Raw genomic sequence first — 20,989 nt, 5'->3', positions numbered from 1 at the left:
CCTCGTCGATGGCAACGACGAATTCTACCACTAGACCAATGATGCTAGTTCATGTAAGGAATCGCCAAATTTTATTTGATGGAGAAAATTAACAGTGCCCCTAATAATCATGGGCTGTGTTTGTTTAAAAGGTCGCTCGTTGTTCGTTGCTCTACATTCACCGATCCCGATATCTGAATGATGATTGGCATGAGATCCTGTCCACCTGATCTACTCCAAGGACAATAGACTCAATTACGAGCTCTACGTCCCGTAGCACTGCCCCGAGATAACCCGTGGTTCAAGGATGATTGGGGCCAAGATTGGGGGCCGCAATCGGACAGCCGCTCGGGAAAGTCTATACGTCAGGGCGCAGTCGACGAGTCTTGCGGCGAAATCAGTCTCCAAGGTCCAAGCGCGGCTCACCTTGGCTACAGTATCTGCCTCACGAACTCAACCCTGTAGAAAGCACGAAGAAGCGCCCAGCCGCGCCCGAGCATCCTCTTACAGCCCCCTTGTTCATGGATGGGGGCCGCTAGAAAACATCTCGAAGACTGTGGAGCCTCACGTGTGGTATGACGATGGCCCAGACATGCCGAGTCCCCTTGGTCGCTCGTTCTCGTTCACGTCTGGGCCCGATGGGAAGGGGTTGGCATGCTACATCGATACAACGCAGGCCAGGGAAGAGTCCAAGAATGGAGGTCGAAGCATTACATCCAGGCATTACCACCTTAATCTGAGGTTCCCTTTAAGAGTGTCCATTGCACATACTTCGGTGTGCCCGCCATGATGGAAAGCAGTTGACAGTAGTTGGGGTCCTCATACCCGAAGAAGACAATGAACTATCGCAGTAACTCAGTAGTTCGGGTACTCGGCACTCCGGGGCAACCACCCTATGGAGAACCAGTGGATGTGTCCATCAATCAGATCAAGTAGATCCGGGAACTCAGCCATGGAGGCTTAGAGAGAGTCTTGGGACTTGAAGGGGAAAATACAATTGGCGTGAAGCTGGGGCACCGTCGACCCACTGCGGAGAAAGCTGGCAAGGCTGATCTCCTTGTCACGGTGTTTACTTGTATTTAAACCTTATGGCCTCCCCCCCCTCGTTCTCCCATCTATCCCTTTTACTCGATTCACTGCGATCACCTTTCACCATTTTAATATCCTCACTATCCAACCATGTCTTTGAACGGCACAAACGGTGCTGGTACCAGCAAGGCTCCCGTCGAGGAGCCGGAGCGACACCCTGCGCCCGATCGAGGTCTGGTCAAGGTCCAGCCTGCTCGCCTCGCTGATTTGCAGCCCCGATATGCCTCTACGATCGAACATGATCAAGACAACCCGGAGGCACACGGCTGGTACGCCCGAATGAGTAAGTATATCCTGGCGACACCTATCGCATTCACTCTAACTTCGATTTCTTTATAGTTCATAGCCTGGGAGGATGCATCGGTTTCTGTGGTGCCATTCCCTGCTGCGTCTGCTGCCCGAATCCATTCAAGCCTGTGGACCAGGGTCAAGTCGGTCTAGTCTCGCGATTCGGACGGTATGTACTACACTCCCCACTAGTATGGTCAAATCTGACAATCAACCTGCAGCTTCGAACGTTCCGTCGACCCCGGTCTGGTCAAGGTGAACCCGCTCAGCGAGCACCTGTACACTGTCGACGTCAAGATCCAGATCGCTGAAGTGCCGCGCCAGGTCTGCATGACCAAGGACAACGTCACTCTGAACCTGACTTCCGTCATTTACTATCAAGTTACCTCCCCACACAAGGCGGCTTTCGGTATCTCCAACATGAAGCAGGCGCTCGTTGAGCGTACCCAGACCACCCTGCGCCATGTGATTGGTGCCCGCGTTCTGCAGGACGTAATCGAGCGTCGCGAGGAGATCGCGCAGTCCACATCGGAGATTATCGAGGAGGTCGCAGTTGGATGGGGTGTCCAGGTCGAGTCGATGCTCATCAAGGACATCGTTTTCAGCAACGAACTGCAGGAATCGCTCTCCATGGCTGCCCAGTCGAAGCGTATCGGTGAGAGCAAGGTCATTGCTGCTCGCGCCGAGGTCGAGTCTGCCAAGTTGATGCGCCAGGCCGCTGATATCCTGTCCTCTGCGCCTGCTATGCAAATCCGCTACCTCGAGGCTATGCAGGCCATGGCGAAGACCTCCGGCAGCAAGGTGATCTTCATGCCCTCCGCCCCCAATGTGTCGCAGCAGTTCACCGCCGCCGAGAATGCTGGCGAGGGCCCGAGCAACTATGGAGTTCCGAGCCCCAATGTTGATGCCGGATTCCAAAGTGCGATCAATGCCCGCGTCGTCGAGGACATCTAGACGACTCGCTTGTTAAAAACAGCGGGCATACATGTGTTCCCGCCTTTGATTTGAAGTTACGATCTCTTTCTACTTCTGCTTGTGATTTATAATGCCCCCGAGACATTGGCAGTCGGCGAAGAATACTCGCTTGCGGTCATAATTTCTGGAACTCAACGTTTTGTACTATGCTCGACGTGATTTGGATCCATGACGATACCCACCTTCTTTGACGACACTATTACCCCAAGATTTGCGTGTGATATGCGCTTAATTTACTTAACTAGCTTTTCCCCCAATATAATTTCAATTGTTGCTCCATTACGAATGACCCGCTTAAGTTGTAGAAAGTCCTGTGCTGGACAAAGACCTGCTGCGCAAAGAGAGAAATTTTTATCGCACTTGTCGGCATTTAGATCTGCAGCGGTCTCATAGAGTGCCAACTATCTAGTCTACTATGTAGTTGCTTTGTATGAGTACCTCGTGCACCTTGTCTACCCCAAGGCGGTGAAGCCAAGTTGGAGAGGGGCGATGCAGCTAACGTGGAGAATTGACCACCTCCAAACCCCAGACTCATTCGGTGTCGTGAATTACCTTTCCCAAGAAGTCATCCTATCTTCTAGGCCGGAAGGAATAAGTCATTACGTTCATGACTTCCTTCAACAGCCACAACTCGACAGCACGAGTTGTACCCAAGATCGTCAATTCGCAGGCCGACACGACACCCAACTTCGCAGACCCGAACTTCGATCCTGCCGAATTCCTGAATGACTCCTTATCGCCATTGACCGTTGCGTCATTGCAACCCAATGCTTCTCGAGCACCCGGCTCCGTACCTCTGACCGAGCTGTCCGCCCAGGTCCAGTCCTTGCTCTCGCAAATTAGTGCGCAGAACGTGCGCCTCTCAAGTACATTATCCCAGCTTAGCGATGAGATACTCCGAAGTGGTGGACGACTGGCATACGAAGTGGAGGTGTTACGAGGGGAGACGATCGGATTGTCGGAAACCTTAACAGAGGTGCTACGCGACGATATCGCCAAATTCGTTCCGGAATCTTCGAAGTCGAATACCATTGCTACAAGCCGGAAGACAGAGTCGGTCCAAGAAGGAGCCGAGGATCCTACATCTACAAAGGAGGAAGGCGTGGCTGCGGAGGAGCAACAGGACGAGGGCCCAGCCGACCCAGAATACATTACCAACTTGCGCACACTCAATCAAGTGCGATCAAGATTAGAAGATGTCGTCCAAACCTTTGGCGATGCAATGGAATGGCCTCTGCCGCCATCTGAGGTCTCATTCTCTTCTTCCTTCATCTCGGTTTCCGGCCCCGAGATGGGCCCTGAAGGACAAGACCAAGAACAAAAAGGACAAGAGAGCATGAAGAAGCTGCGCAACGAAATTTTGGAGCTACTGGAGAGTCAGGGCGGAGGGCACAAGGGATTAGAAGCCGCTACCCAGCGTTTGGAGACATTGCGGACATTGGCAGCAGTATGGAAGGGATCTGCCGAAGAGAAAGCGCGTGCACGATTTGTGGATGCTCTAGGACGGATTGTGGATGAGCGACGGCGAGTTTTGGAGCATCAGCAGGCAATGGCTGAGCAAAGTCAACGCGGACCTAGATCACGCGAACAACGTCGCGACAGCGATAGTGGCGCCCCCGCCGGCGGACTATTCCGCAACCTTCAACGACTGCGGGAGGAGATTTATCTAGAATAGCGAGTATATACCATTAATGAATCAAATATGAACATACACATACGCATACAGCTCAGGCGTAGGAATCTTATCGTATGGCGTACCGAAAACGGACGATCGGCGGACGTTTCCATCTCCACCTTCGATTGCGTACTTCCCGCGTGGCCTTTTAATATCTTGTAACGTCCTGGGCTCCAGCGCCATGTCCAGCGTTTCTCTGACCTCTGTCTTTTACTAGCCCGAAATGGCTCCCTTAAGTCCGTCTATCGACGAGGCTAAAAACGCGGCCTCGACGCTGCTATGGCAGGTCTATCACCGTCGCCCGCGATCCCGACGAGCCAAGTCGATCGCCTTCTCTGCCCTTACAATCCTATTATTCCTATACATGCTCTTGCCATCATCAAGGGTGAGTGATGATCTTTCCCGACTTGGACGGGATGCTTCTCGAGAGGACATGGCTAACGACCCGTGAATAGCAACCCGAGCCCGATTTCTGGACAAAATTCCCGTCGCGCCACCCTTTCCCTGAGCGCCCGGAAGATGCGCAGGTCGTTCTTCCTCAAAAGTCAGGCATTTCGATCAACAAGTCCCTCCCGCACGACCTGGAGAAGCCCAATCCTTACCTCCATGTCCTCGTCCATGCCCCGAAAACGCCTTTTGTCCCATCGCAAACCCGCGGTGTCTGTCGCACATTGACATCTGCGATGATCCTGGGATACCCGCCTCCGACATTACTCGGATACGGACACGAAAATGCTCACAAAACCGAGTTCGAGCGCATGATTGACCGGATCACTCGCGTGCGCAATTACCTCAAGAACAGCAAGACCATCAACGATCACGATTTTGTGTTGGTTGTGGATGCTTTGGACGTGTTTTTTCAGCTGCCCCCTCAGATTCTGGTTGAACGATTCCAGAACATCTTGCGCACGAACAACAAGAAGTTGCAGAAGAAGTATGGTTTCGCGGCCGTGCAGAACACACTGGGGGGGTCCAGTGGCGACGGTGCAAAAGTACTCCCAGCGAGTTCTGTTCGGTGCCAGTAAAGTCTGCTACACCGGATTGGAAAGCGATCCCGGTTGCGTGTCCGTCCCGGAGTCCTCTCTGCCCCCGGACGTGTATGGATGGAAGACGGACCATTACCATGATGGACATTTGAACCGACCTCGATGGTTGAACCCGGGAACCGTGATTGGCCAGGCTGCTGATCTGATAATGATCTATGATGAGGTCCTGCGGTTGCTCCATCAGCAGCACAAGAAGAATGGCGATTACCAGGCTCTCACGCAAATGTTTGGACGGCAGGAAGTGGTGAGAGAGCTGGAGCGTCGCCGAACCGCTAGCTGGCCTGTGGAAATGTTCTCCAATCTCCTGGGCATTGGGTATGGAACCAACATCTCGGGTATCAGTGTGCGGTTGGAGACGGGACATCGTTACGAGTACGGCATCGGCGTGGACTACAAGTCCGAGCTATTCTTCAACCAGATTATATCCAAAAGCGATGTTGAATGGCTCAAGTATAGTAACGTTACCAAATCTGAGCGCCTACAGATGGAGATGGCTGTTCCCCGCGAGTCTCGTCTTCTCCTTCCAGATGATATCGCAGCCCTCCCGGGTCCATTCAACCAGACTCGTTTCGCAAAAGAGCTCACAACGCATCCTGAATGGAACTCTACTCTCGACAAATTACCCAACCCAAGCACCCACTCCTGGCACACTGTGCCTCTCATGACGAACGGCCACTCTGCCACCATTCCAGTCCTCGCACACCTAAATGGCGACTCCAAACTCCGTAATACATGGTGGGAGAATATGTGGTTCTTCCCTTGGGCGCGCGCCTTACTCCGGAGATACGTCCGCTCCGCACACGGCTTCGACGCTGCACAATCCGCGCTTTTGGGCGGCCAAGACTGGTGGGATATGCGCGGCGGACGAGGCGGTATCTGGACCGACGACGAGACCTGGGTTCCCTTTTCTGAGATCTGCGAAGGCCAGGAGCGTGATCTTTTCGATGATGACTTGGGTCCTTGGGGGAAGGAAAACAGTGATCCAGACGAACCGGTCTACAACAAATTTGGAAACTTGATCTACGGGATAGAGCCCGAGGGAGTTCCTGAAAAGGGTTAGGTGCTAGCCATCTTGCTTCCAAAGCACTCCGTTCCTTGATGATCTGTCCCACTTCTCTCTTACCGTATACGACCGATCTTGTCGAGTCTGGGTTGAAGAGCCTGCATATATTCGTTCCTGGCATTTGATGCCCGGGACCCTTTTTCTGTTTGATACCACTGATTTTTTTTTGGAGCCATGTCTTGTGCACGTGGCCATGTTTGGGTGTTCGGGGTTGTTTGTAATATAGATCGAGGCAAGATAGATGCAAGATAGTTGCCAGTAAGTTCATTGAGCTGGTGTAAATTAAACTCAGAGCTTCGACAGCTAGACAATTTTTTTTTCTTCAAGGATCTGCTTCGTTTGTACGGTAGAGCGAGGTGTATGACAGACATGGGCCTCAATTGAATCATCTAATCTCCGTTCCTGCATTGCCGTGACAGACGCAAGGAATAATGCATCTATTCAATAAAATACCACATAAAAATCTTACTCCTCAAAGCCAGCCTTGGAAAGTAAGGACATCTGGATGAAGTCCAAGTCTGTAAATTTGAAGCTACGCTTCGGGATATCAAAAGCCTCTATAAAAAACCAAAGCACCAATTCCATCGCCACCTTACAAATCCTCTCCATAATTTTCCGCCAACGTCTCCTTGATAATAGACATAATAACCGGCACGTCCTCATCAGCAATACGATCCTCCCGCTCCTCAACAACAGTATCAAATAGCGCCATGGCACTGTAGTCCTCTTCACTCTCCCCTTCCTCCCCTTCCACGCCATTCGTATGTCCCTCATCAACTTCCATCTCTCCATCTCCATCAGCATGCCCCTCCGCGTCTGCAGTGTTGGTGAGGCCTAACCCCAGGTTCAGGATCATGACGATCTCCGCCTTTGTGAGTCCGTAGGGCTGGAGTTTTGTAATGATATCGCGGAGGGCGTAGTCCATGGGTGTGAGCTCATTGGATGGAACTTCAGGGAGTATGGAGGGGTCTGGTTCACCGTCACCGGCGCCGGGTCTCATGGTGCCGGTCATGGCGGCTTGGGAGTGGGACTGGGAGGAGGATGGGCGGGATGCATGACGGGGGTATTTGAGAAGGTGAGGGGATATGCGGCTGACATAGTTGTGAATCTATGTGTTGTTAGGTTCTGCGTTGCAATCTCGGAGCCTGTGAAACTCATGGTCTGTGGATGATTCATATGCAGGTACGGGGGGTCTCTCGTTGGGCTGCGATGGCTCCGACGGACCGCGGACTACGGCTTCGTAAATGGCTTACCTCTTTGACAACTGTATTATGATCTCTCAGATCGGGGCTTGGGACCCATGGCCCTCGGAAATGCTGTGGCCGTGGCGGAACACGGTGGGGTGGATTGGCGTTCAAGTATGCCAGCACCTCGACATTGGTGAGAACGGCTGATTGAGGGTCAAGGATCTGCAATTTGAGGTCAGAAGATGTCACTATTGCTAACAAGAGATGTCTTACCCTCATTGTGCTGAATTGGGGAATATATGAATAGTGGAAGTTGAGTCGAACGAGCGGAAAATTATTCGTTCTGCCGGCAGAACTAAGCGGTCCGATCAACGGCCACACGCACAACCGTAGGGAAAAAAAAGGCCCAAGTCAGAAAGTACAAATGCGGCGAGATGGAAACTAGACACGAGCTACAGAGACATTTACAGAGACATAGAGTATGAACAAAATTATTCAGCCAAACTGTACTGCCTTGTACCATCAAGCACCTCTGCGCCAGGAAAAGACCACGTAGATCAACCTTGAAAATGCCCTCAAACATATGCGAGCAGGTCGCGAAACAAAAAGAAAGTGATATCATACAGATCCGCAAAAGCCGTCCGTCACATAGCGAAACTTTTTGAAAGAAAACATTTACTCGCCCTTGCTCTTCTTCTTCTTCTTCTTCTCATCACCGTCGTCGTCACGCTTGCGCTTCTTGCCATCCTCCTTGTCGGCCTTCTTGGCCTCCTTCTTGGCCTTCTTCACGTCCTTCTTGCTGATGGATGACGGGTTGCCCTTCTTATCGAAAGTGATCTCTCCTCGCTCAAGCTTGCGCTGGTAACGCTTGACACTGAGACCGGCCTTGGCGGCCATCTTCTCGAGCTCTGACTCGGCAGGGCTATCGGAATCGGAATCGGACTCGTCAGAGTCAGCGTCGGCCATCTCCTCGTCGGAAACCTCCTCAACAAGCTTCTTCTCCTTCTTCTTCTCCTTCTTGTCCTTCTTGGCGGGAGAGGGCTCCTCGTCAGCCACGGCATCGGCATCGGGGTTGTACTTGCGGGCCTCGTTCAAGTCGAACTTCTGGGGCTGGGCAGTGCCGTTGGGAGCAATAGCCACACCGCGGGGCTTGAGGGGCTTGCCCTCCATGGCAGCGAGCTTGCGCTCAAGGTTGAAGCGGGCCTCGGTACCGAGAGCAGCCTTCTCCTCCTCAGTGACCTCGTCAGCCCAATCGGCAAGGGAATCCACACGAATACCCAGGGAAGCCTTGGCGGCAAGGATACGGGCCATCTTGCCCTTATTGCGGCCGGTGGCCTGACCGATCAGAGAAGCGTGGTAGATCAGACCGTACTTGGGAGTGTCGTGCTTAGTCTTCAAGGCACGGAAGAGGGCCTTCTCGGCACCCAGAATCTGGATCGTAGAGGCAGGGCTCTTGGAAAGGCTGCTCAAGCTACCAGCGTGGGCAATGAGGCGGGCACCAACGAGCTCGCCGACGAGAGCAGTCAGGTTGGGAGCAATGGCATTCATACGGGAGGTGAGGTAGCCAGACAGACGCTGGCGATAATCGGAGAATCCAACGACCTGGGTGGCCAGGGCCTGAATGTTCTCCAGATCCTCCTCGCTAATCTCGGTACCCATGGAGCGATCGGCAGCAAGCTTGACGGCAGCCTCGATCTCCTCGGGGAGAATCTCTGAGAGATCGACAGTCTCCCAGTTAGTGCGCATACCCATCTTCAGGACGAGATTAGAGTAGGCAATGTTGTCGTTGAGGATCTTGGCCAGCTCGGGGAAGTGCCAGCCGTACCATTCCTTAACACGCATAGCGTAGGTGTTGAGCTCCTTGTCGAGGTCATCAAGCAGGCCAATGGCCTGAACGATCATGGTATCGATCTTGTCGGGGGAGAACTTGAGCTTGTGACGGGCAAGAGAGTGGGAAAGACCGAGGGACATGGCGGACATGTCACTGGGAGCCAAACCGGGGATGAGGGCGGCGAGGTGCTCACGAATGGCACGGAACGCATCGGAGGTAGTAGAGTCGGCAACCAGATCAATAGAGAAACCGGGAAGTTTGCCAATAGCGTTTCCTGGATGGCAATTAGGACCAATTCGCCGTAAAGTGGGCTCCAACTCAATTGTACATACCGAGCTTGACATCCGCAACGGCGAGAGTGCCCTTCTTCTCGTCCTTGATTCCATCGAGAAGGGAGGCAAGACGGGGAGTGACCTTGCCCTCAATGATGGCAGCGGCCTCCTCAACGGCAGTAGCAGCGCTGTCGAACTTCTGGAAACCCTTCAACTTGAACCTACATGGTCGGTTAGCATCGTCTGCCCGCAACAAAAAAATTTGCGCCGACGCAATAAACTATCTGCGCGCACGAAGACTTTTTTCCAGCACGCCGGAATGCTGCACATACATTTCAGAGACACCCTCAGCAGTGGAAGCATCCTCAGCGATGTCCTTGCGCTTCAGGAGCTTCTTGTCCTTGGCCTTCAGCAGGGCATAGCCCGCACTGGTCTCAGTGAGGAGGAAAAGCGACATGGTGGGCAAACCACGGCGTGTAGTATAATAAAAAACTTAGAAACAAGACCCCGGTCTAAATGCAAAAGAATGAAGAGGTAGGGGTGGACCGTGGACGCAATCACCGTTGGAGGAGAACTAGAAATTTTACACGGAAGAAAAAGTGCAAAAGTCGAAGCCACGCTGTGGCGGTGGCTTACATAACCACCCGCCGTACATCGAGCTTCAAGTGTAGCTGGCGACTCCCCGTTTCATCTGTTTCCACTCCACGCACCATGGAGGGCCTTTTCTTCAATGTTAATGCCGGGTAAGTGATTTATGGCTCTTCTGGGATTGTTCCAGCACTGACGGAAGTCCAGATACGTTGAAGGTATCGTTCGAGGGTATCGGAACAGCCTTCTGACTGGCCAGAACTACTCCAACTTGACACAATGCGAGACCATTGACGGTACACCCTATTTGTTATCTGCACAGTGGAATGATGTGTCTAACAAGTTACCTCATAGATGTGAAGCTCCAGCTGGGCCCGTCCTACGGCGACTTCCTCGCCGCTCTTCCCCCCAACCCCTCTACCTCCGCTCTCGCAGGCAAGATGACCGACAAGCTGGTCGCTGAGTTCCGGTATCTGATCGCACAGTCCACCGGCTCAACTGCCAAGTTCCTCGAGTACCTGACCTACGGATACATGATCGACAACATTGCCCTCCTGATTACTGGCACCCTGCACGAGCGCGATACTCGAGAACTCCTGGAGCGATGCCACCCGCTGGGCTGGTTCGAGACACTGCCCGTTCTGTGCGTGGCAACTAATATCGAAGAACTCTACAACTCGGTACTCATTGAGACTCCTCTCGCCGCATACTTCAAGAGTAGTCTGAGCCACCAGGACCTTGACGAGTTGAACATTGAGATTGTTCGAAACACCTTATTCAAGAACTACCTGGAGGACTTCTACAACTTTGTAAACACCCACCCCGACTTTGCTGGCCCCACGCAAGATGTCATGTCCGAGATCCTGCAGTTCGAGGCCGATCGCCGTTCCATCAACATTACCCTCAACTCTTTCGGTACCGACCTGCTCAGGCCAGAGCGGAGGAAGTTGTACCCCGAATTTGGCAAGCTCTACCCTGAGGGAACCTTAATGCTTTCCCGGGCTGAGGATGTCGAGGGTGTGGCATTGGCTGTCAGCGCCAATGCTGACTACAAGTCATTCTTTGACGCCGTGGGACTGAGCCAAGGTGGTGGTATGGGTGGTATGGGTGGAGGCCCAGCTGATGGCAAGAGCCTGGAGGATCTTTTCTACCAGAAGGAGATGGAGATGTCGAAGTTGGTCTTCACACGTCAATTCACCCCGGCGGTGGTGTACGGGTGGATGAAACTAAAGGAGCAGGTAAGAGCACCACAAAAAGTATCTGTGTTTAAAAATTAATCACTGACACTTCGACAGGAAATCCGCAACGTGACGTGGATCTCGGAATGCATTGCCCAGAACCAGAAGGAGAGAATTGGAAACTTCATCTCCGTCTTCTAGACGCAGACACGCCATGATCTCGTTCCCTCTACTTCTTTGTACCTAACCTCTGGCTGAGCGATATTGCTTCTGCCAATTTTGTTGTATCGAGTACCCAGTTTGTTCTTTTTGAGTATTGAAAGTGAGCGCATCACCTCCCCTGGCCGAGGCCATGGTCACATCTGGTTTCGGCTTTTGTTGGCTTTCGATTTGAGGCGTTCGGTTATCTTCCTTGATCTCCCATTGTGCTATAGAAGAACGAAATTCATCAACTAGATGAACGTCCCGATGCCTCCTTGGTTTGCACCTCTAAGAGCCTTGCCTACTGGCCTCTTGAGTGTTAAGCCCCTTGTGGCATAGTGTAAGCCGCTCTAAGTGGTATAAGTTGTACAGGGTACTTGACTAGACATATGACGCATCAGACAGAGAACAGAGTAACCGTGCTTGAATTATTGATTTTAATTCAGGCATGTACTATGTGCAGACGGCGGCAGAGAGATAGCTAGATAAAACAGGTAACTTGGGAGCCAGCCAGACCAAGAGAGCGACAGAGAATCACAAATACACAAAACGCTCTCGGTGTACCAAGTCTACTATGACCGTGGTTCTATATTGGGAAATTTCAGGTAGGTAAAACATTGCGAATAAAAAATTCGCATCAACAACGCCGTATTAAATCCAAAGAAATTCATTGCATATGCCAGATCTGGGATATGGAATCCAGCTCTTTTTTGGGAGTTCAAATCATTGGAACTCAGTCATACTGGAACAGAACGCTGATGCTTTCACCGTGGTGAACGCGGCGGATTGCCTAGAGGAAGCGGTCAGCATGTGGCGCGGACAATCGGACGAATGTTACTCACCTCGGCGAAAACGTGGCCGACCTCCAACACCTCCAGTTTCGGGCAACGGCGCAGATGGTCACCTTGGTCAACGCTGTTGGTCACAACAACCTTGTCAAGGGCGCTGGCGTTGATGCGGTCGATGGCGTCACCACTCAAGATACCGTGGGTGAGCAGAGCGTAAACCTGTGAGGCACCCTCGTTCTTCACCAACTTAGCAGCCCGGGTGATTGTGTTCGAGGTGTCAGCCAAATCGTCAATCAGGATGGCTATCCGATCACGGACGTCGCCAACCAGCATCATGGTCGCATTCTGGCGGTCAGTGATCTTTGTGGGGCGTCGCTCCTGTGAGGGCCAGTCAGATGGTCCATTTGGGTTACCGCGCGATTTAAGTGTGCCTGAACGAACCTTGTGAATTAGGGCAAATTCCATCCCCATTTGATCGGCGATGGCAGTGGCGCGCTTGGCACCGCCAGCATCAGGGCTGACGATGACGGCCTGCTTGTAGTTGGGAATATTGCGCTGGATGTAGCTCTTCAGAAGGGGACGGCCATAGAGGTTGTCGACCGGGATATCGAAGAAGCCCTGGTACTGGGGGTCGTGCAGATCCATAGTGATGATGTGATCGGCACCGGCGCAGGTAAGCAGGTCGGCCACCAGGGTGCCTGCTTGTGCGACCCATTGCTTATAGCCAGGGCGCGGCTGGAAAGTATTGATCTTAGAGGAAGCAGAGCTTGCAGAGTCTTCGGCAGCCCCGTTCGTAGCGATGGACTTGAGGGACTCGTTGGTGTCACTCCGCGGAAGTCCGTTCCCGGAACGTCGCTTCACGGGACTACCGTTGCTTTCCTCAATCTGGGCCCTGGCGAGGCTCTTCTGGAGGTTGTCGATTCCGTTCAGACCGAGGCCGTCAGCTTTAGCGCCCAGGCCCGGGGTGGGCGGGGTGCTCTCAAAGGTGTAGCCATTGTTGGGTCGGTTCGGCACAGATGACTTTACGAGAGGAGCTCCAGTCTTGTCGTAGGGGATGTCACTTTGGCGAGAGTAGGGGAACAGAGGAAGAACAGCGGTCACTCGTCGGGCAGAAGCAGTCTTGCAGGCGGAGATGGTGATGAGGAGCTCCAGCAGGTGGTCGTTGACCTTGCCGCCTCCAGATTGGATGATGTAGACATCCTTACCGCGAACGGACTCCTGGATTTCGACTCGGGTCTCACCCACGGCAAATTTGGACAGCAGAACATCCGCCGGCGGGATGCCCAACACGCTGCAGATGCTCTGAGTCAACTGCGGGTGGGACGTGCCACCGATGACGACAAGATTGCGGACCATGGCTTCTGATTATCTTGATTCAATGGCTTCGGAGGAGGTTGTAAGAGGGGGAGACAGGAAGGCGCTGGATCGAATGGAGGAGGTGGTCGAGGGATTTGGCGGAAAACAGAGAAAATCTGGGGCGATGTCGGACTGATGTAAGAGAAGATCGGATGGAGGAGGCAATAGAGTCAAGAGTGGAGAGTAAAGCGACTACCTCATGACGCAGACACGAGGTGAAGGCAAGCAGCACTGGAGTGAGATCTAGAAAAAAAAACGAGAAGCTCGTGAGTCCCGCGTTAGAAAAAAAGCCTCTTTTGGAGAGTGGAACAAGTCTTGGCCTCGGGTTGGCTGCAGTTGGCTGCCGTTGGATGCCTCAGGCTCAATATAATTCCGGATCGGGCAAAGTGCGCCTGAGGCCCCGCAGCAACGGGAATGAACCGGCAGAAAACGGCGGTGCAGGATATGCAAATGGTCAGCAAGTACTTTTCCCTATAGGTACTAGTAAGACCTCGAGGTAAAAAGTGCATGCTTAGTGCAGCATTCCATTGTCCCATAGATACAGGCGGCGTTGGAGGAAAAAAAAGTATATGAAATAACACATTGAAATGAATTCGTAACGCTCCCCATGCTCCGGTTCCGTAGCAAAACACCCCGAAAACACTCTTGGATATTCGATCTGGTTGGTTCCCTTAATCGCCAGTTCCGACCTCCCTAGATGATTGTTAGTATGCTTACTCATGGAGGTCTTGTGGAAGGAGGGAGATGTTGAGGCTCACAGATCAAGTTGGACTCCGTTACTCACGCCATAGTCCTCCAGCGTTAACTGGTCCTTGAAGGGTCGTTCGCCTTGGCGTTTGAGAAGGATCTCGTGGGGCTCGCGGCCGATGCGAGCGGCAACTTGGGCCTTGAATAGCTCTGGAAGTAGTCAGTGTACTGTACTGGTATGGCCCAAGAAGAAGGATACGAACTGATAGGATCCGAAGCCAGGCAGGGAATCGCCGCCTTAGTACCCAGACGATCGTTGACATGAACGACAATCATAGGCTCTGATGACTGGGGCATGACGGGTTTCTTTTCCTTCTTCTCTTTCTTCTCCTTCTTTTTCTCGCGGTCTTCCCGGGGTGCCTCTCGGTCATCGCGTCGGCGGTCACGGTCGCGGTCACGGTCGCCATCTCTGTATCTGTCGCCATCGCGATCCCTCCGTGGGGATCTTGGTCGGTCTCCTCGGTCTCCTCGGTCCCGATATCCTCGATCTAATTTGCGATCGTCCCCACGGGCATCGTCGTCGCGCCGCTTTTCCTTCCATCGAAAGCCTCCGGACTTCTTAGGTCGATATCGGTCGCCATCGTCCCGCCGGCGGGGAGACTGGCTTCGTGTCCGGTTATCCATCGTGGAAGATGGGAAAGCAGGGAGATATGTTGGTGCCCGACTAGCTAGCCTTGATGTCAACGGAGAATGAGCCAATGGATTCACGTGACCGGGGAATTGCAGCTCTTATCTAACCTAAGCAGGACTAGCGCGCCATTTGGTCCCAGATGAGCTTCTTTGCGTTGTCCCTGAAGATCCAACGGATAGCTTCAATGGTCTCGAGCTTCTAAGTGGTGCTATTCGCTCTATTCTTCAAAATGCCCGGTCGACTTCAAGTCCAGCGGCCTTCTCCAACTACTGTCAGCTTCACTGTCTCGAATGCGCCTCGACGCTCCAGTTCCCCCGCGAAGATCCTCTTTGGCGTCCAGGTTCTTATACGCGCCATTCTCTTCTGCTGTGTTATCATAGTTGGAACAACGCGTTTGCGGCACATTTTCTTCTACCAGGAAGGTCGATTTATACCTTGGCAGGAAGTGTGGTCGTCTTCCCTCGGAATCAAGGTTTGCGATCTGGTGGACACATACAACAACCCATGGGCAATCGCAGTCATCAGCATCCTGGTGGTGTGGGGAGTCTTCCGCAGAGGTTATACTGGTATGGATTTTGAATTCGTTGCTTTCGTTGCGCACAGTCTAATTACTGCCATGTAGAGGAATCGCTCCTGGTTATCCGTGGCTTCGGCATCCAAACTTCCACCTCATCCTCTACCTATCTCTCGACTGCCGCGACTAGATTTATTCCTACCACGCAGATTCAAGATATCGTCATCCATGAAGCCTTTAAAGGCTTTGAGGTTAGATTCTATCTGGCTGTCATTGTCGAAGGCGAGCCTGGTGTCTTGGTGGTCTTCCCAGTGGGTCTCCTGTCAGCTTGCGTAGGTTCTGGGCTAACTCACTCCCCATCTAGAAAATGCTACCAAAGCGTGAGATTTTAGAAGAAGTATGGAGAGGTTCCAGGCGTTGTCTCTATGATGCAAAGCCATGATGCGCTGGGGAAAGCCCTCGCTCATGTCCAATATAATGAGTATGTACATCTCTCAAGCAGTCTGATTTTTCGACGCAGCCTCTTGCTCCTTTGCGGCCATTTTGCGCTCTTTAGACACCAGCCACCTGGCGTTCTGGACCTCCACCAGGTCCGTTTTGGTTTTGTCCGAAATGGACACATATCTTCCACCAAGGCGAGCTTCATCCGCTCCAAGCCAGACCTTGACACCCCTGCTCTGCTTCTTGCCCGTTCCCTGCTTTCCCTCCAGGTTCTGGACGTGGGTCTGATCACCCTGGCTGACTGTCAAATCCAGCAATGCGCCGGCCAGAATCTCATCAATCTTGCGCTGTCTCCAAACAGACCATAATCCATCAACCACGCCTTTCATGCCAAACTTGCTGTCACCTTTAGCACTTTGGGTCTTGTTCAGGCGTGGGTCGCCGGCATAGACCCAACCCAGAGAATCTTCCCGGCTGCCAGAGCTCTCGTCGGGGAAAATGCAGTCCCACAGAACCAGAGGGGCATCGGATGCCATCTCGTATGTTGGCTTCCGCGGGTTCTTGGCAATATCCAGTAGCTCGGCGACAATAGACGGAGATTCAAGCCCTTGTCCGACCAGGAACAGAACTGCGACCATATGGCGGACCTGGTGCCACAAGAAGGCAGAGCCGTGCAGGGTGAATGAATAAACTTGGGGGGTAGAGGCAGAGGGGTTCTCAGAAGTCTCCATATCCACATCGGAGACATGGCCCTCTACCGCCTGGAATCCAGGTCGACCGATATAACCCAATGGGTTAGACTTCGGGTTCACGAATTCAATATCAGAATGATAGATGATCCGCTCGAAATTTTCAATCTGTTTGCTGGTATCCAGCTTACAGAAATTCCGGAAGTCGTGGATTCCCTCGAAGTGCTTGGCAGCTTCGCGCATAGCTTCAATATCCAGCCAGCCCTCGCGGAACTTGCTACGCGGGCCATTGGCTTTGCCTGTGCGGTCCGCGAAGCCAAAGGAACCGGGAGTAGGGGAGAATGCAGGCTGAGTGAAGAAGTATCGGTATCGGCGCTCACGGCAGGAGAAGCGAGCATCGAAACCAGGCGGTGGGTTGGGGCACCAGGCCAGAACACGGATATCTTCAGGCAGAACCCTGTTTAGGAGTTGTATGTAGTTCAATTCATCAGCCACATCATCCCAGTCCTTGTTCACGGACGGTTCCTCGATCTGCATCGCATCGGCCTCTTGTCCTGAAGCAGCCTTGGGCTTGGGTTTGGGCCGTGCACTGCGGACTCTAACTCCAACGACCTGGCCGAATGCGCTCACACCGCGATCCGTTCTTCCGGCTTTTGAGTAATCACATCCATCCCAGTAAATAGAATAGGGCCGCATTGCTCTTGGTTCAACATCATTTGGCTCGTCCTCCGAAGATGTCTCGGGGGTGATCAGCCGTGTCCGGCGCATGGCCTTCCACAACATCTCCTCAATTGTAGGTAGAGGCGTAGCATTCCCATTCGTGTGCTCGAGACCATTGTATTTCTGACCCAGGTAGGCGAACTTGAGAGCAATGAACCGAGTCGAATATTTAGACGGATCGAAACCACGATCTGGCCTGGCGCCTCGCGAAGGAGCAGGTGTATGAGTGATATCACCTCCCGGTGAGAGGGCACGCTTCTTCGAGGGCTGAGCCGCAGGCTCGGCGAGTGGAATCGCAGGTTCGTGGACGTCGATAGAGATGGGTGCGGTGGGTGTCACTTCCGGTGCCGCCGTTGTCGGCGCGTTGTACCGCGCAGTCTGAGAATGCAGTTGCCGCTCGAGCTCGGAGATTCGATTGATCAGGCTGGCACTGCTCCAGTTTGTATAGTCGGGGCGTGCATCGTCGCCGGTGCCCGCCATGGTTTGTGGTTGTGGGCGGTGCTCGCTCAGAAAACGCGTTTGCGATGTAATGGCGCTTCGTCGAATATAACTCGGTATACTGAGCCTTGCTGATGACCTCCACATGCCACTGAGGGGTTTGAGTGTGCAAACGGCCCAGCAATGTCGAGGTGGGATATGCTTTAACGGTGGGAAATTGAAGTCCGCGGAGCTTTTGGTACTTGACGTAATTTTTTATGGTTATGTACTGTAAGATGAGACTCATGTCGGCTCTCTTATGAAGTCTAGAGCGTATGATTGTGTATTAAACCTTTCTTCGCATGAAAAGAGGAAAGCTTATATTTAATTGGAACTTAAATGTCGATCACGATCATTTTGGTGGGCCATTTGCCTGGATTTGCATGCTGGAGGGCTGAAGTTTATATTTCGGTGTAGACCTCGTTGGCTACCCGCACCTTCGCAACTTCGCATTTCTCTAGGCCCTTGCAGTATTGCAATGTTCCTATCCAGATGAAAAGTGCATACAGATCAAGAGCGATAGTATGACCGAAACAGTAGGCCAAGAGACTGAGAGTACGGTCAAGCTACTGCTCCTTGGTGATCCGGGATGTGGCAAGTCTACCTTTCTATCGTGAGTTTGTACTGTATCTCTACACACTTTTCAGTGGAGAGAACTAGTTAAATGCTGCGTTAATGAAGAAGAACACTAACATCGATACAGACGTCTGAAGAGTGGGAGGGGACCGACACCACAACCTAGCGGCGCACCAGACAGCCCACCAACTATCTTACGCGACACTGACCAGCCTTTCATCTACGATATTCGCTTCTCGAAGAAGAGTTTCACATTAGAGCTCTATGATACGTCGAATCCCAACCAGCACTGGACAAGCCTGCAGCCGGACGTGGTTGTGCTAGCCTTCGACATTTCCAATCGGCAAACCTTGAAAGGGCTCAAAGGGGTAGGTTCACTGTATCTCTGGATGATGATATCCAGCTGACAGCAAGGAAAACTTAGTGGCGAAATGATATTATTCGGTTCTTCCAACATGGACAGGGAGAGCGTATACCTGTTATGTTGCTCGGACTGAAACGAGACCTGAGAAAAGAAGGCGAAGATATCATTTATCCCCAAGAGGTAGGTGACGATCCCCAAAATAAGCCGAATGTATTAACTAACAGCATCTTGAGACCTACCGTATCGCTCAAGAACTCCGGTGTGACAGGTATGCCGAGTGTTCGGCCTTGACGGGTGAGCTCCTTAAAGAGACATTCGAAGACCTGGCGAGGCTCGCGGGGATGACTAGTACAGAGAAAGGTGGGCAAACCTCTGGGACTTGTATGATTCTTTGAGCATTTTAGGTCGCATCAACTTTGACGAGTATAACGACGAGATGATATTCGAATCACGGCACTTTCATGTCGCAAAGATGCAAGACGTAATCTAGGGCGTAGCATATACTACGACCCAGAACACATCTTATTTATTTTTTACAGTCCTTACGAAGATTATCCTACGTGATCAACTGCAGATACCGAGCACGACCTTTTCCGATTACTAGAAGATACATACAGGGAGAAACCAAGGTAACGATCAAGTCCACCTTGTAGATTGACAGCACAGGGCTTTCCCCCAGTTGCAGAACACAACTGGATATCTTTCCCTCATAAGCGCCAGTCAATGATTGACGTAGCTATTCCTCCCCGATGCGAAAACATGAAATCAAAAAAAATAAAGGTGCTGGCAAGAGATCACTGATGCAAAAGGACGTGGAAGATTTCCGGTGAAAGCTCTTTTTTCTTCTGCTGTTTTCAGTTTCTTTTTGGACATTGGACAGAAACTAGGATAGACATGTCAAGGGGTTTTGCGGGAGATGGTGTATTCCATTGTTGTCAATGGTTTCGGAAGGTAAATGAATAAACAAGAGCATTTTCTCATTTCCTGTGTCTCGAGTACACGGGAAATCGCCACAATCATCCCGGATCGCCATGGCTTTTTGGGTGGAGGTCATACTCCCCCCTTTCGACTATCCTCGTTCCAGACTGAGTGGATTTACCACTTAGCCTCAGTGGCAGCAGCAGGGGCAGCAGCCGGGGTCTCAGCAGCCCAGTCACCACCCTGGGGGGCGGAGCTGGCGGCCCAGTCAGCACCGTCAGCCTCCCAGCTGGTGGCACCGACAGCAGCGCTGGCAGCGGCGAAGGCAGTGCCGGGAGCACCAGCACCGGGGGCGTTCACGTCCCAGTTGTCACCAGCGAAACCGGACTCGACGGCACCAGGGCCGATCTCGTCAGCACCGGGGACCTTGGTCTCTTCGGCGATCTCCTTGTTCTCCTCAGCCTCGGGGTCGCGGTAGAAGTAGAGGTCAACAACGGTGTCCCACTCGGTCTCACGGGTAGCAAGGGTACCACGGAGGCGGAGAACCTCACGGGCGAGCATCCACCAGACGAGACCGATGGAGTGACGACCCTTGTTGTTAGTGGGAATGGCAACATCGACGAAGTCGGTGGGGGAGTCAGTGTCGCAAAGGGCAATGACGGGGATGTTGACGTAGGAAGCCTCCTTGATGGCCTGGGAATCGGTGCGGGGGTCGGTCACGATGATGAGACGGGGCTCCTTGAAAGAGCGGGTGATGTAGTTGGTGAAGTTACCGGGGGTGAAACGACCGGCAATGGCGGTAGCACCGGTGTGGGAGGCGAACTTCAGGACGGAGCGCTGACCGTAGGGACGGGCAGAGATGACACAGATGTCAGCGGGGTTGTCGATGGCGGCGATGATACGGGCGGCCAGGACGATCTTCTCCCTGTTTCATCGCATTTCAAATTAGCCCTTTGCACTCTTTCACACGAATGGTTCACTCGCTTCCCGCTACATACCAGGTCTTGCCAATGTTGATGACATTGATACCGTCGGCACGGGTCTTCCAGAGGTAGGGCTCCATGTGCACCTGCAAGTTCTTGGAACCGAGGTGGCACTGAGCAGCCAGGAGCATCTCAATGTCCTGGGGGGTAGGGTTGAAAACCGGGGGAAGCTGGGAGGGGGCCATGGTGGGCGATTGATAGATTGATGTTTTGGAGAGATCAATCGTCTGGCTCTTGTCGTGGTGATGGAGGGAAAAGATTGAAGCCGAACCGCGAAACCCACGCCGCGCCTCGGAAAAATTTCGCTTGTTGGTTGTGAGCGTTAGGGCTAGGGCATGATTACATAACAGATCGGGGCTTTGGCTCAGGTGTCAATATACTACAACCTCAGGCAGGAAGCATCGACCAAACAG

At 52.6% G+C, this 20,989-nt stretch overlaps 12 protein-coding genes across 12 annotated transcripts; 6 read left to right on the top strand and 6 right to left on the bottom strand.

Annotated features, from left to right (window-relative positions):
* Window positions 1–1,158: 1,158 nt before the first annotated feature.
* Window positions 1,159–2,310, top strand: N7443_010523 (slipin family protein; the record flags this gene model as incomplete). Its single annotated transcript, XM_056890579.1, has 3 exons — window positions 1,159–1,351; window positions 1,408–1,525; window positions 1,578–2,310. 3 exons carry the CDS (start codon window positions 1,159–1,161, stop codon window positions 2,308–2,310), a joined length of 1,044 nt encoding a protein of 347 aa, XP_056737070.1.
* A 628-nt stretch (window positions 2,311–2,938) lies between these two features.
* N7443_010522 (uncharacterized protein) lies at window positions 2,939–4,006 on the top strand (the record flags this gene model as incomplete). Its single annotated transcript, XM_056890578.1, has 1 exon — window positions 2,939–4,006. One exon carries the CDS (start codon window positions 2,939–2,941, stop codon window positions 4,004–4,006), a length of 1,068 nt encoding a protein of 355 aa, XP_056737069.1.
* Window positions 4,007–4,229: 223 nt separating this feature from the next.
* Window positions 4,230–6,112, top strand: N7443_010521 (glycosyltransferase domain-containing protein; the record flags this gene model as incomplete). Its single annotated transcript, XM_056890577.1, is given in 3 exon segments — window positions 4,230–4,391; window positions 4,462–4,998; window positions 5,009–6,112. 3 exon segments carry the CDS (start codon window positions 4,230–4,232, stop codon window positions 6,110–6,112), a joined length of 1,803 nt encoding a protein of 600 aa, XP_056737068.1.
* Window positions 6,113–6,707: 595 nt separating this feature from the next.
* Window positions 6,708–7,581, bottom strand: N7443_010520 (uncharacterized protein; the record flags this gene model as incomplete). The annotated part of the gene is made up of 3 exons (XM_056890576.1): window positions 6,708–7,223; window positions 7,369–7,524; window positions 7,576–7,581. 3 exons carry the CDS (start codon window positions 7,579–7,581, stop codon window positions 6,708–6,710), a joined length of 678 nt encoding a protein of 225 aa, XP_056737067.1.
* Window positions 7,582–7,977: 396 nt separating this feature from the next.
* Window positions 7,978–9,862, bottom strand: nop58 (RNA-processing protein NOP58; the record flags this gene model as incomplete). The annotated part of the gene is made up of 3 exons (XM_056890575.1): window positions 7,978–9,407; window positions 9,466–9,626; window positions 9,738–9,862. The coding sequence occupies 3 exons, from the start codon at window positions 9,860–9,862 to the stop codon at window positions 7,978–7,980; spliced, it is 1,716 nt and encodes a 571-aa protein (XP_056737066.1).
* Window positions 9,863–10,116: 254 nt separating this feature from the next.
* On the top strand, window positions 10,117–11,372 carry N7443_010518 (H(+)-transporting V0 sector ATPase subunit d; the record flags this gene model as incomplete). The annotated part of the gene is made up of 4 exons (XM_056890574.1): window positions 10,117–10,148; window positions 10,201–10,289; window positions 10,348–11,231; window positions 11,289–11,372. 4 exons carry the CDS (start codon window positions 10,117–10,119, stop codon window positions 11,370–11,372), a joined length of 1,089 nt encoding a protein of 362 aa, XP_056737065.1.
* Window positions 11,373–12,105: 733 nt separating this feature from the next.
* N7443_010517 (ribose phosphate diphosphokinase subunit PRS5) lies at window positions 12,106–13,516 on the bottom strand (the record flags this gene model as incomplete). The annotated part of the gene is made up of 2 exons (XM_056890573.1): window positions 12,106–12,162; window positions 12,215–13,516. The coding sequence occupies 2 exons, from the start codon at window positions 13,514–13,516 to the stop codon at window positions 12,106–12,108; spliced, it is 1,359 nt and encodes a 452-aa protein (XP_056737064.1).
* Window positions 13,517–14,187: 671 nt separating this feature from the next.
* On the bottom strand, window positions 14,188–14,887 carry N7443_010516 (ubiquitin-like protein HUB1; the record flags this gene model as incomplete). The annotated part of the gene is made up of 3 exons (XM_056890572.1): window positions 14,188–14,209; window positions 14,275–14,413; window positions 14,467–14,887. The coding sequence occupies 3 exons, from the start codon at window positions 14,885–14,887 to the stop codon at window positions 14,188–14,190; spliced, it is 582 nt and encodes a 193-aa protein (XP_056737063.1).
* A 236-nt stretch (window positions 14,888–15,123) lies between these two features.
* On the top strand, window positions 15,124–15,850 carry N7443_010515 (PIG-H family GPI synthesis protein; the record flags this gene model as incomplete). Its single annotated transcript, XM_056890571.1, has 3 exons — window positions 15,124–15,460; window positions 15,517–15,719; window positions 15,773–15,850. 3 exons carry the CDS (start codon window positions 15,124–15,126, stop codon window positions 15,848–15,850), a joined length of 618 nt encoding a protein of 205 aa, XP_056737062.1.
* A 52-nt stretch (window positions 15,851–15,902) lies between these two features.
* On the bottom strand, window positions 15,903–17,738 carry N7443_010514 (pseudouridine synthase DEG1; the record flags this gene model as incomplete). Its single annotated transcript, XM_056890570.1, has 1 exon — window positions 15,903–17,738. The coding sequence occupies one exon, from the start codon at window positions 17,736–17,738 to the stop codon at window positions 15,903–15,905; it is 1,836 nt and encodes a 611-aa protein (XP_056737061.1).
* Window positions 17,739–18,259: 521 nt separating this feature from the next.
* N7443_010513 (Rho family protein) lies at window positions 18,260–19,070 on the top strand (the record flags this gene model as incomplete). The annotated part of the gene is made up of 4 exons (XM_056890569.1): window positions 18,260–18,348; window positions 18,439–18,679; window positions 18,736–18,855; window positions 18,909–19,070. 4 exons carry the CDS (start codon window positions 18,260–18,262, stop codon window positions 19,068–19,070), a joined length of 612 nt encoding a protein of 203 aa, XP_056737060.1.
* Window positions 19,071–19,770: 700 nt separating this feature from the next.
* Window positions 19,771–20,761, bottom strand: rps0 (40S ribosomal protein uS2; the record flags this gene model as incomplete). The annotated part of the gene is made up of 2 exons (XM_056890568.1): window positions 19,771–20,518; window positions 20,592–20,761. The coding sequence occupies 2 exons, from the start codon at window positions 20,759–20,761 to the stop codon at window positions 19,771–19,773; spliced, it is 918 nt and encodes a 305-aa protein (XP_056737059.1).
* Window positions 20,762–20,989: the final 228 nt, after the last annotated feature.

Source organism: Penicillium atrosanguineum (genome assembly GCF_028827265.1).
Source record: "Penicillium atrosanguineum strain IBT 20685 chromosome Unknown utg000008l_segment0_segment0, whole genome shotgun sequence".
Classification (NCBI taxonomy): Eukaryota; Fungi; Ascomycota; class Eurotiomycetes; order Eurotiales; family Aspergillaceae; genus Penicillium; species Penicillium atrosanguineum.
The sequence above is the reverse complement of the archived record's forward strand: the minus strand, read 5'-3'. Positions and strand labels throughout refer to the sequence as shown.